The 12,756-nt window shown below is 45.6% G+C and overlaps 2 protein-coding genes across 5 annotated transcripts in view; one reads left to right on the forward strand and one right to left on the reverse strand.

The window, feature by feature from the left end:
- Positions 1–514: 514 nt before the first annotated feature.
- HOMEZ (homeobox and leucine zipper encoding) lies at positions 515–8,567 on the forward strand. Its single transcript, XM_004421229.3, has 2 exons — positions 515–703; positions 5,810–8,567. The coding sequence occupies exons 1-2, from the start codon at positions 664–666 to the stop codon at positions 7,402–7,404; spliced, it is 1,635 nt and encodes a 544-aa protein (XP_004421286.1). The 5' UTR covers positions 515–663; the 3' UTR covers positions 7,405–8,567.
- A 1,004-nt stretch (positions 8,568–9,571) lies between these two features.
- The window catches only part of RNF212B (ring finger protein 212B), a 47,844-nt gene continuing 44,659 nt past the window's right edge, over positions 9,572–12,756 (reverse strand). For all 4 annotated transcript variants that reach the window (XM_087423590.1, XM_087423593.1, XM_087423587.1 and 1 more), the window contains 4 exons: positions 12,656–12,695; positions 12,263–12,363; positions 11,507–11,568; positions 9,572–9,967 (listed from right to left, as the gene is read on the reverse strand). In XM_087423590.1, the coding sequence (XP_087279716.1) occupies positions 9,902–9,967; positions 11,507–11,568; positions 12,263–12,363; positions 12,656–12,695 (269 nt within the window). In that variant the 3' untranslated portion in view covers positions 9,572–9,901. The remainder of the gene's footprint in view (positions 9,968–11,506; positions 11,569–12,262; positions 12,364–12,655; positions 12,696–12,756) is intronic.

The following is a 12,756-nucleotide window of genomic DNA, read 5'->3' on the forward strand; positions in this document are numbered from 1 at the left end:
CTTTCCGGGTGGCAAGACATTTGATCCCTCAGCAACAAGTTCCCGGTTGCTCTAGGCGCTTCGTTTTCAGTGACGCTGCTGACGGCGGTTGGGCCCTCGGCCGGGAAGGCGCGGCTCGAGTGTAAGGCTGGCAAGGGGATGCTCAAACCGTCTTCCTCCAAGACGAAACAAATGGGGAGTAGTTGTAGGCGGTCTGGACAGTTCAGCAAACTGCCGTGAATTCCTTGGGGAATTCCGGGAGGAACACAGCTCAGTGTACTCCGAAGGTCCGGCGCCGATAGGTCGAGGGTTGGGGGAGGTACCATTCGCGGCACCCTGGCCCCGGGGGACAGCTTCCCTGCCCCACGCAGCCAATAGCCAACTTCAGCAGAGACCCACGCAGCCAATGGCCGGCCCAGTGCGTTCCGCGGTGCCCGCCTGCCCGCGCCCACCAATCGGGACTCGGGCCACCTTGGCACCGCCCCCGGGGCCCGCCCCACCCATCCGCCCCGCCTCCAACTCGCTGGAGCAGGGCTGGGCTAGCCGGCGCGCTCTCGGTGGCGGGGGGGCAGTCCCGGTCCCGGCCCTCCGCACGGGTGGGCTCGGAGCAGGCCGCACCGGGCGGGAACCCCACTCCCACCCCGGAGGCCCTCCTGCCCTTTCTCCCCCTTCCCCCCGCGGCCCATGGTGCGAGGCTGGGAGCCGCCGCCCGGGCCGGACCGCGGTGAGTGATCCCCAGCCCCTGCGACTTCCCCTCCCAGCCCCTGTATGATCTCCGACCTCCGGAGCCCCATCCCCGCGCTGGGGGGAGGAGAATTCTAGGTTCGAAGTCGCCCGGTTTTCCCTTCTCCTCTGGACTTTTCGGTTCCCTGTTGTAACTGGGGGAGGGCGAGTGGGTGTGTAGGGAGGAGGGGAAGGCTGGGTGGGACGCCCTTGGCGAGGGGAGAATTGAGATTCGCCTGCTCCCTGGGGCTCATCGCCCCAAGTGCAGCAACTTTTTGTTCTCTGACCCAGTTTGGAGCCTTCTAGACTGCCTGTGAAATGGAGGATAGGAGAAACGTTTCCTTCCCAGGCCTCCCCCCCACGACTACCTCCTGGTGACCTCAACACACGTACAGAAACCTGGCCTTAATTCTGGGGAGCAGTGGCCTTTGGGAGTGAAAGGTTTAGGAGAAACTGCCCCTTCTGACCCCCTACCCAGCCATACTCAGAAAACCAACCAGGAAAGTGAGAACCCCAGTCCTCAGAGGTTCCTGGTGTTGCGTCCTAATCTGAGACTTCTAAACTGAAAGAAGACTCAAGCTGAGACCTGTGTGGTAATGTGGGCCCAGATCAGATCTTGTATCATATGAACCTCCTCCTCACCATACATTTGAAGTCTTTTTATATTATATGATTAAGATAGGTAGATGGCAGTAACTGAAAAAACCAAAACAGCCAGTTCAAGTTGGGAATTTTTTAAATGATGCAAATAAATATCAAGCATTGTCATTAAAAGTACGTTCATTTCACCAATCTTTTGGGGTAGTGTCCAGGCGTGTTCTTTGTGTAAGTCTGCTGGTTGGAGTTCCCAATTGCCTTTCTAGTATAAACTACACAAGCAAATCTCAAATCTGGCTGCACCCTGAGAACTTTTTAAAACTACTGATGCCTGGGCCCCAGTCCAGACTAATTAAGTCAGAAAGAGTAGGAGGATGCCTGGGTTTAAGTTTCCCAGGTAATTCTAATGTGCAGTCCTGCCGCTCATCACCTATGATTACCAGGTTTGGTTTCTTTAAAGTGGAGTGAGAATTTAAACACTTTTAAGGCAATCTGAATGCAGAATACTTTTGAGATTTTTAAGTCACCTTAAAAAATCTTTTACAGTTGTCTTACCTACTCTCAACAATTTTTAAAATGTACACTCTTTTGTATTGTCTTTCCAAAGCATTTGACTTTGTTTTCATAGGAAAAGTTTTTAATGCACTAATTTTTCATAGGTTTATGTGATGTTTAATTACATTATTATATAAATACAGAAAAACAACAGGCATAACCAGGTTTGGAATCACACACAGCTGGCCCAGGCACACAGGGCAGCTGAAGGAAACAGATGATTTTGGCACACTTAGAGAGAAGCCTCCCCGGCTCTGGTGTCCAGTGCACTGTGGGTAGTGGTCATGTAATCCAGTGGGTCAGTTAGGCCAGGCTCCTGGCCTGGTTGAACACTCCTCCCTTCCACTCTCTCCAGCTAATATCACCAATACCCAGTCCCTTCTAGGCTTATTCAAATTCTCTTGAGTCTTCCATCCACTCTTTCCATCCCAGTTCATCCCAGAACTTTTTGTTCTTCTTTAAGCAGTTACCACCATTGCCTTTATTAAGTTTTGAGGACATAACACAGAGGTTCTTAACTTGGGCTTCTGGGCAGCCAGTGAACCCCCTGAGATTATATATATAATGTGTAACTGTGGATGTTTATTGGGGGGGGGAGTCATAACTTTCTAAGGTGCTTTTATCCGATTCTCAAAGAGGTTCATGATCCAAAAAGTTAAGAAGCACATCAGTTGAAAATCACTAAAAGTCCTTTAACGCCCTTACAACTGTATCACCAAAACACATTTCAGGCCTTCTTCAGTTCTCTGAATAAAGATTTAGGGAATTTAGCAGGATCATATCTAGGGTCCCACTCAAACTTTCTCCTGCTTTAATCATAAGCCTAGGCTCAAGCCTAAAGTTCCAAATACCCATTTTTCTAGGATTGTGTGAACACCTAGATAAGTTTAAGGCAGCCCATTCTTTTCTGCCATCTGCCCAGGAGTATGGAAAGCCCAAAGGGAAAGAAGTTTTTATCCTGGCTCTTTATTTTTAATTAGTGACTTTAAGTAGCAGTAGGACATATCTGACATATTTAATAAGGATACAAATTTAGTAATTACTCAGACTTGATAATCCCACCACCCCTGCCACCACCTCTGCCCACCACCTCTTTCTCCAGCTTTGATTCCCTTCTTTTCCTGCCCTCACCAAATGGAGGCACAAGAACACAAGACACTGTAGTGTCTTCACTGTGGTTTTGATTACCATAACGTCTACCCTACTTGTTAGAGTTCTCATGAGCCACTCTCTGGTTGTAGCTTCTTCCTAATTCAAAGCCAGATTCTTCCAGGGAGGTACCAGCTATATAGCTGTGCCTTGATTTAAGCCACCATTCTATATCAAAAAGTCTTCCACAACTTGTGTTTTGTGTAATTGGAAAACTGTGGATATATATAGTACACCAAATATGATCTTTGCATTACTGCACGTTACATTGAAATATCAACCTGATCCCATGAGAATCTGAGGGATCACAAACCACATGAATGAAAGCAAAAATGCCTCCTGTAGGCTTCTCACTGTGCCTGCCTTATGTTCTGGTTTGGCAGTCTTCATCCTTACACTGGACTGCTTTATTCCTTATGCTACATTTCCTTCTTATCTAAGGTGTTATTGTGTCGGTAAGAACAGGACACAGATAAGGTAACGTAGGTGTCAAATATTGCAATCATAAAGTATTCTCCAGCTTAGATTTGGTGGTATTCCTGGTGGGCCACAATTTCTAAATGGCTGTGCAAGCAAGTCCTCACAGGCCACTCAGCTGTGTCTGGGATGAACCTGGAGGGTAAAGATAGAGCTACCACATTGCAATCCACCTGGCAGTCAGAAAGGCTTTATATCCAAATTATGGATTCAGTTCTCCTAAAGCAGTGATTTTCATTTTTTAAAGCAGCAAAATCCATTCTGGAATTATATCCAACTCCCAAAATATAAAATCATAGATACCCTGGTTTCCTCTACTGCCCATTAGAATTAGGACTCTGCAAAAACAGATTGAAAACAGTGATTTTAAAGGATTTCAGTCTTTGCCTCACTCCCCCCATTGTCTAGGAGGAGCATTATCTTATATCAGAATCACCCCATGAGGCTGAAGTAATGATAAAAGCTGTTATTTATTGAGCCTTTACTCTGTTCTAGGCATAATGTCGAGTGCATTTTTTCATTTAGTCATCAACTTGTGAAGTAGGTGCTATTCTGACCTCCTGTGTTTCTGATGGGAAACGAAGGATTAGAGAGGGTAAATAACTTGCCCAGGGACAGCAGCACTGTAGGAAGTGGTGGAGCTACAGTTCATCTCAAATCTGCCTCACCTGGACCTCCCCATCTAACATGCTTTAGGCCCTGCCTACACATGACACCTAGCACATAGTAGGTGCTCCATAAAAAGATATAACTTCACACACACTCAGCACTGTCTCCATGTTTTACACATGAAGAAACCAAGTCTCATATAAGTTCAGTAACTTGTGCTCAAGATCACATAGCTGCTAACTGCAGAACTGGGATTCAAACTGCAGGCTGGCCTTACTCAAGAGTCACACTGCTACCCACTATGCCATGCTGCCTCGGTTTACCCTTTAAGGTTCTCTTCCAGCTGTGTTGCCTTAGGATCTGCATGGTCTTCAGTTTGTTAGATTAACTTGTTAAAAGGGAATGGTGACACACATTAAAATGCTACCAAATCCTTCTAATCATCATATAAAAGCCCTGATATGACACTGCTCTATCTGTAACTTTCTGGACTCGAGAGTTTCCTCAATTGATCATGTAGCATTTACACAGGAATCCTGTCCCATCCTTAACATATCAGAAGTAACATTTATAAACTCAGATGGGATTTCTCTAAGAGTAAAGGGTGACAGATGTGTTAAAAAAGTCTCTAATGCCCACACATAGAGCTGAGTTAAAATTCGGTCAACAGAATTGTACTGGGAAATAACTTGAGCAGGTATTTCAGGAATGAAGCATAGTCGGGGGCCATTCCCGCAGTCTCCACACCCATAACCCCCAGACTGGTGGTGTGGCTGGGCAGCTTGCAGGACCTGGCTACAATTTATAATGAGCCTGCCCACCTGGTCAGAAGAAAGCTGGACCGAAGAGATAAGAGCTGCAGGCCTTCTGCCCTGTGTGGAAGGGACTGTTCAAGTCTGAGGGAGCTCTCTAGGCTCCCTGGAGAGAGACTAAGCAGTTGGAAGAGACAAAGGCTGGGGGGAGGGGATAACCTTTGTTCCAAGCACGACTTGGGTTGGGGGAACAGTCCCCTCTCTCTACCTCACCCGACCTAAACCCACGTGGAGTAAGCCTCATTTATCCCAGATATCTGACCTCTCCTACGCAAAGAAAAAATAAAGCTATCAGGTTTGGGCTTAGGGCTTAAAGGTACTATCATTCCCCTCCCCCAGCACTCCACCACCACCAAGGGAAAGAAAAGGGGGCTGGGCAGAGGAACAGTGCTGTCCTACCTTCTAGATATTCATCCACTGTACTCCTGACCTTTCTCCACATTCTAGAGATAATCACAAATTGTTAGGAGCTAAAAACGTTTGGAACAGTTCTCAGATTACTGCTCCTCTTGTTTTTGTGGCTGAGTCTTCATTTTGTGACTCTTGTTCCATGAACTTAGAGGGTGAAGTGAGTTTGAATTGGAAAGATAAAGACTATGAAAGGACGAGTTTTCCTCCTTAACCTCTAAAGACAGATTTCTGTCTTGGTTACAATACTCACTAGTCATGTGACTTGGGTAATTTAACTTCTATGGTTTTTTCATCCGTACAGTGGGAATTATAGAGGCTCTGATGACTGCATAAGGTTATGAAAATTAAATGGGAAACTTAAAGCATTTGAAAAGCAATCCAGCACGGTACACATAGGAAGTTGATTGTTTTGGAGTCCAACATTTTGTTTGGTAGAAACTGAGCAATGGGCCAAAAGAGGAGCCCCAGTGATTGAGCTGTTTCTCTTCTTATTACAGCTATCTCTGAAGGGCACAAATCAGAAAACACCATGCCTCCTAATAAAGAGGCCAGCAGTCTTAATAGCTCCCCTGCGGGGCTCATCTGCCTCCCTCCAATCTCCGAGGAGCTCCAGCTTGTGTGGACCCAGGCAGCCCAGACCAGTGAGCTGGATGGCAATGAACACTTGCTACAAACCTTCAGCTACTTTCCCTATCCCAGTCTAGCAGACATTGCCCTTCTCTGTCTACGCTATGGGCTGCAGATGGAGAAAGTCAAGACTTGGTTCATGGCCCAGCGCCTCCGCTGTGGCATTAGCTGGTCATCTGAAGAAATAGAAGAGACTCGAGCCCGAGTGGTCTACCATCGGGACCAACTCCATTTCAAATCCCTTCTCTCTTTTACTCATCATGCAGGGCGGCCCCCAGAGGAGGTGCCTCCTTCTCCAGTGCCACCTCCACAACAAGTTGGTCTTGGAATAGTGCCCCTGACTCTTAGCGAGCCCACCCAGATGAAAGGATTGAAGGTAGAGCCTGAGGAGTCCTCAGAGCCACTGAGTCACCAGAAAGCAAAGGAGCCCCCGATGGCACCTGGCAGTGGGGCATTCCCCCACCAATCAAATTTTTGGCAGGATCTTCAAAGTAGTGGCCTCTCTAAGGAGCAGGCAGGCAGGGGTCCCAACCAGTCACATGGCCGAGGTACTGCTTCCTGGAACCACTCCACAACTGTCCACCAGCCACGTGCTCGGGATAAGCCCCCACCAATCTCATTACCTGCCAGTAGTTGTAAGCAGGAGTCAGCATCTAATATGACTCCTTCTTCTTCCTCTACCTCTTCTTCCTCTTTCCAGGTACTGGCTAATGGAGCTACTGCCACCTCTAAACCCCTCCAGCCACTGGGCCGTACCCCACAGCCACGGTCACCCAATGAACAGGCACTACCCCCACATCTGGAGCCAGCCTGGCCCCAGGGGCTAAGGCATAACTCAGTACCAGGTAGGGTTGGCCCTGCAGAGTACTCTTCCCCAGATATGCAACGCCAGCGAAAGACCAAGCGCAAAACCAAAGAACAGCTGGCTATCCTCAAGTCTTTTTTTTTACAGTGCCAATGGGCACGGCGGGAGGATTACTATAAATTAGAACAGATCACTGGTTTACCTCGGCCGGAGATCATTCAGTGGTTTGGTGACACACGCTATGCCTTGAAGCATGGGCAACTAAAATGGTTTCGGGACAACGCAGTCCCTGGTGCCCCTAGTTTCCAGGACCCAGCGATTCCCACACCACCGCCTTCAACCCGCTCCTTGAATGAATGGCCTGAGACACCACCTCTGCCGGCTCCCCCACCCCCACCAGATATACGACCCTTGGAGAGGTACTGGGCAGCCCACCAACAGCTACGGCAAAGTGACATCCCTCAACTGAGTCAGGCGTCAAGGCTTAGCACCCAACAGGTATTGGATTGGTTTGACTCTCGATTACCTGAGCCAGCTGAGGTGGTGGTTTGTCTAGATGAAGAGGAGGAAGAGGAGGAGGAAGAACTGCCAGAAGATGAAGATGAAGAAGAGGAGGAGGAGGAGGAAGACGAGGATGATGATGTCATCATACAGGACTGAGTGGGCGGCTGGGGGCGGGGAGGTCTGTTACTAAAAGATGAACCAACTTAGTAACATTTAAACAAAGAAACCACATTTTTTAAAATTACTTTGTGGCAAAGAACTGAAAAGTTTTGTGTTCTTGAGGTTGGTGGACAGGGAGATGTAGTGAGGGTGGACCAGGGAGGATGACCATAGCGCACAAAGTGATGTGAGGATTGGAAATCCAGACCTCTAGCCTCAGTGAAGAGAGCACTAAGGATCTGGTCCAAACTACGAGCCAGATAAAGGCTCTTGCTCATAGCTGCTGTTCTTTTCCCTTAGTGTACTACAGAGAGGCCAGACCTTGGCCCCACGTCTATAGGAGGATTGGAAAGGAGGAGTAAAGAATTTTGATTCAATTGATGATTCCAGTGCCTCCCCCAGTCCCACCATTTTCTCTGGAATATAAGGCTGCCTTGCACCCCTTTCTCTCTGAGCACAAGTCCATGCACAATGCAGCAAAGAATCTCAATATGTCCCAGTCTTATCACAAACACTCTCTTCCTCATACCAACTTGACTGTGTATGTTTCACCTGCTTCATTATTGTCACACAGGTAGCAGAATGTTTTCTGATACTGGGACCACTTTGCCTTGTACCTTTTTAACTCTTTCCAGAATCCCCATTCTGTTCACTATTTGTCTCAGGGTAAATCTTCCCCACGGAGCTTGTGAAAAAGTTTAATGATTTGGTGGAGAATAATTTAGACCAGATATTTATTGGAGATGGGACTTAGGGGAGATGTCCTTTAAAAAAGTAGATTAGGTTACAGAGGGATAGAGGAGAGGGAATGGTTTCGACTGTTCAGAAGGATGGTGCAGGTAGGTTCCAGGTTTGGTTTTACAAACCTGACACTTCCTCCTGCCTAGCTTGACAGACATTGATTTGTCATCTTTTTGGTGTTGGTTCAATTTTTGTCCAGAAAAGAGACTTTTTCCTCTCTTTATAAGATCTGTCTTGGGGACAAAGGGACCATGGTCTTTAACTGAACTAATTATTGATGTGTTAGAATGGTTCTCATCAGTTGGGGTCAGATATAACGATATCAGTGGGTTAACCATCTAGAAATAAAAGAGTGGAAGGCCCAAATTTCTAGAATAATAATAAAAAGGCCAAAAATAAAATTGTTTCTCTCTCTTCCACTTTGCCATTTCTATGGTTTAGAGACTAATGGAGCCAAATCCATTAACATTCTGATTTAGTATACTCTATTTATTTATTTATTTTTTGAAGCAGCAGGATATTCTGAGGTAGATTAAGAGAACAAAAACTTTAAAAGGCAGTAGATCAGGGGCCAGCCCTGTGGCACAAGCGGTTAAGTGTGCGCGCTCCGCTGCGGCAGCCCGAGGTTCGCCAGTTTGGATCCCGGGCGCGCACCGACGCGCTACTTGGCAAGCCATGCTGTGGCGGCGTCCCATATAAAGTGGAGGAAGATGGGCACGGATGTTAGCCCAGGGCCAGTCTTCCTCAGCAAAAAAAAAAAGGAGGATTGGCAGATGTTAGCTCAAGGCTGATCTCCTCACAAAAAAAAAAAAAAAAAGGCAGTAGATCAGTATCTATCACTGGGCATATTGTTTCCTGCACGTGCTATGGCACAGGTTCTTGCCTAGAAGAAGAGGTGTCTAGAAATGCCTTTAAAAATAAATTCAGAGTTCCAGAAAGGGTAGTGGGATCCTAATTCAGCTTCAAGTCATTCCCAAGACCTAATTTATTTCTGGCAGATGCTGGCTATCTTTACATTTTTCCAGTATTTTTGATTAAGGCCTGCCTGCTAGTGGCCCAGCCATGTAATTCCTCATTTCTACCTCTTAGTACCCAAAGAAAAATAAATGTTTGATTAGTGGTAGTGTTCTTTGCCCATTCCACCATTCTAGAGCCTGTAATACCAATAGAGTTGCAATACCAATAAAAGGGCATCGTCTTTATTTTATTATGTATGTACTTTAGTAAGCTGAAAGTCTGTGTCTGCAACTGTTACCAGACAGAAAGGAAAATGAACACATTTAACAGTAACTAGGCATAGAGGAAACAACAGGCAAATAGAAAAGGTATAATAAATTAGGACAAGGAACAGAGTTGTTGCTTGTTAACATTGGCAATGGGAGGATATATATCCAAAACTAAAAAATGAAATCCAGAAATAAAACACAGTTAATGAGTATATTACCACCCACACCCAATGATGCCAAGAATTGTTTTTCCAACCTTTGTTTCAAGTTCTAAGAAGTGAGGGAGCTACATATGTTTTGTGAGAGAGATATAAACATCTTCGTGAAGCACAAGCCTTATATAAGACCTGACCACCTTCCTAGGAGGTAATACAGGGTGTATATGGTAAAGATCGAGGAAGATAAGGTACAGAGTGAAACCAGGAAACAAGGCAGGGGTACATTTTCCAAGGCCATCATGCCTAACGGATATTGGATGCTATAGTCCGTCCTTCAGCTGTATGTATACATCAGACTTTGAAGATGGTCTATCTGGAAGTGGTCCATGCTTCTCTCCCCCTGGCTAATCCCATCTGTCTCTGTTGGTAGAGAGTCTGCAGCAGACGACAGGAAGGCAGATATGGGTGTTTATAACAAAAAGGGCAAGTAAGGCCCTCTTAAGCCATTATATGAAGTTTATTGGGACAGTAAACCATCGCTGTTAGTTCCCCATCGTTTTCTCCATTGCATGATAACTAACTTTTCCAAACTCAGATTTGATACACCTAGTGTGACAAAGGCTTTGTTGCTACTTTTGAAACTCTCTGGAACATTTCAGTGTTTTATGGTGATAGTATGGCAGAATATTTGAAACAAACTCTTTTGGGAGATCTGAAACATATGACTACCATGCCCAGAGATGACTACCAGGGAGGCAGAGTTCTTATGCCTCTTGGGAGGTGGCATTTTCTTTAATAACTTTTTTTTTTAACTTTATTATGGGAATTTTCAAAAAATACAAAAGTAGAGTATTATAATAAACTCACATGTATCTATCACCCAACTTCAACAAATAACTCATGGCCAATTTTCTTTCATTTCTACTCTCACTGCCCTTCTCCACTAGAGAAGTCTCGTCTCCTTTGCAGGTTAATCTCTCCATTTGTGAGGATCTGAGAGAAGGGTGTTATTTCCCCAGTGTTGTCTCTTAGGGCTTAGACCCTAATTTCCTTTTTTTTTTTTTAAAGGGAAGCTGATTTCATTTATTTATTTATTTATTTATTTTTTGCTGAGGAAGACTGGCCCTGGGCTAACATCCAGGCACACCCTCCTCTACTTTATATGGGATGCCACCACGGCATGGCTTGCCAAGCGGTGCACTGGCGCACGCCTGGGATCCGAACCGGCGAACCCCGGGCTGCCCCGCCGTAGCAGAGCACACGCACTTAACCGCTTGCGCCACCAGGCCAGCCTCAGACTCTAATTTCTTGCTGATGAAAATAAAGGGCATTTTGGAATATGAAAGCAAAATATTTACATACTTTAGTACGTCCCTGGGGTCACCAGGAGCTTGGCTTGGAAAAGGGCCTACATATCCTCAAAAGCCCAGCCATAAAAATTAATTTAAAAAGCAAGACTGGACTTTTCATTTAATAGAGCTTCTTACAAACCTCTCTTCTCATTCCCATGCCCTTTTCCTCTTGTTGCCTGGATCAGAATCATAGTCACATAAATTTACGAAACATTCTAGCTATCTCTGGAGAAGCAAATGTGGTTTTCCCTAGTTCAAGCAGTACCTCCACCCCAGAGATATATTCCATGGAAAACATTTTTTTGTGGAACTTCTGGGAATGTCAGTTGTGTCCAGAAACTTAGTTCCCAATGGCCAAGACCTCTCAGTTTAAAGCCTTTGATTACTATGTGATCTAATTTTTAAACCCCAAACCAGGAAGCTAATCTGACAGGATAGAATCTTTGAAACTAAGACCATTCTGGAAAATTATGAACATATGGTTACCACACTTGATACCCATGTCATGCTCCACTGGTTACATTCTAACCTTAACAAGAGGCCAGAATGAGGCATTTAGTGTGGAGAGGCCCAACTGTGGGAGCTTTTCATGCACAGACAACTTAGACTAGCCAGGGCTCACCTGCAGGACTGGTAGCTGGAAACCAGAAAGGCTCTCTGGTGTGGTTCTCATCTCCCTCTGACCTGAAGGATAGAGTGGATGGTGAAAGATAACTTCCTTGGGCAGTTCCTTGGCAGTGTTACTTATGGATCTGGGTAAATGGGTAGTTCCCAATCTGCAGCACAGTACTCAGAGGGAAAAGACTGTTGGCTAAGCAATTTAAGAAGTGGGTTATAAAGTCTATTCTTTTCCTGTGAGGATGGGGTGCTGACAGAGAGGTCTGAGATTTGAGTTTAACTTTGAGTAGAAAGATGTAGAGACAATATAAAGATTTTGGTGAGCTATGGAAGATGATAGCCCCTTATCAAGAGGACTGGTAACAGAGGTACTTTTCTGAAAAGATGGAGAGAAAAAAGGATACTGGTTTTATCATTCTCATTCAGAACTGAGCTCCCAGCAATGTTCAAACATAGGAATCCCCCCCCCCTCAAAAAGCCAGTTTAATTTTTAATTCGTCAGGCAACCTTCTGCCTAAATAGCAGGACTAGACTGGTGACAGGATGAGCGCTATTTAGGCAAAGCCCAAAGCCTCCCTTCACTGTGAAGGAGATGCGATAACTCTTAAAGAACATTAAGGAGTCGAACTGGAGACAATGCTCTTGTGGGGTGTGGGCGGGGGAGGGCAAATCTCAACTTCTTTTCACCCTGAAAATCTTCATTTTAGAATATATGTCAATGGTTGAAGCTCCACTCCTTTGGGAATGTTATTTAACTTACCTGAATTGTTGGGGGTGAGGACTCTTGTGTGGCCTGAATCCCCACCATTTAGGGATGGTCTGAAAGGAAAGAGCCCTTGTCCAGAGGAGGCAGATGAAGGTCTAAGAAGGGAAATAAAAGCATCAGCAGAAGAGAAAGGGTAAAGGTAAAAAGCATATGTAAAGGAAGAGCCTATACATTTAGACCAGAGAAGAATAAATCCCCTGCTTGCAACTGAGAATAAAGTTAAGTAATTCAGACATATATTAGATAGTCCTATTTAACCTTCTCTTTTGTTTACATGGTAGATTATAAACCTCAGTGGTACAGGCCAGCCGAGCAGTAACCCCAGGGCTGCTGGCAGAGTATCAGTGTGAACAGATCCCAAGTGAAAGGAAGCATAGTGGTACTCACCTGTAAGATAGGCTGTGAGTGGAAGCTGGTGAAGGGGTTTCTGCAAAGCATAAAAATGAGCTTGTGAGATAATCCATGAACTGGAGAAGAGATTCAGGTAT

This window comes from Ceratotherium simum, chromosome 3 (genome assembly GCF_057802395.1).
Source record: "Ceratotherium simum simum isolate JZ-2026a chromosome 3, ASM5780239v1, whole genome shotgun sequence".
Lineage (NCBI taxonomy): Eukaryota > Metazoa > Chordata > Mammalia > Perissodactyla > Rhinocerotidae > Ceratotherium > Ceratotherium simum.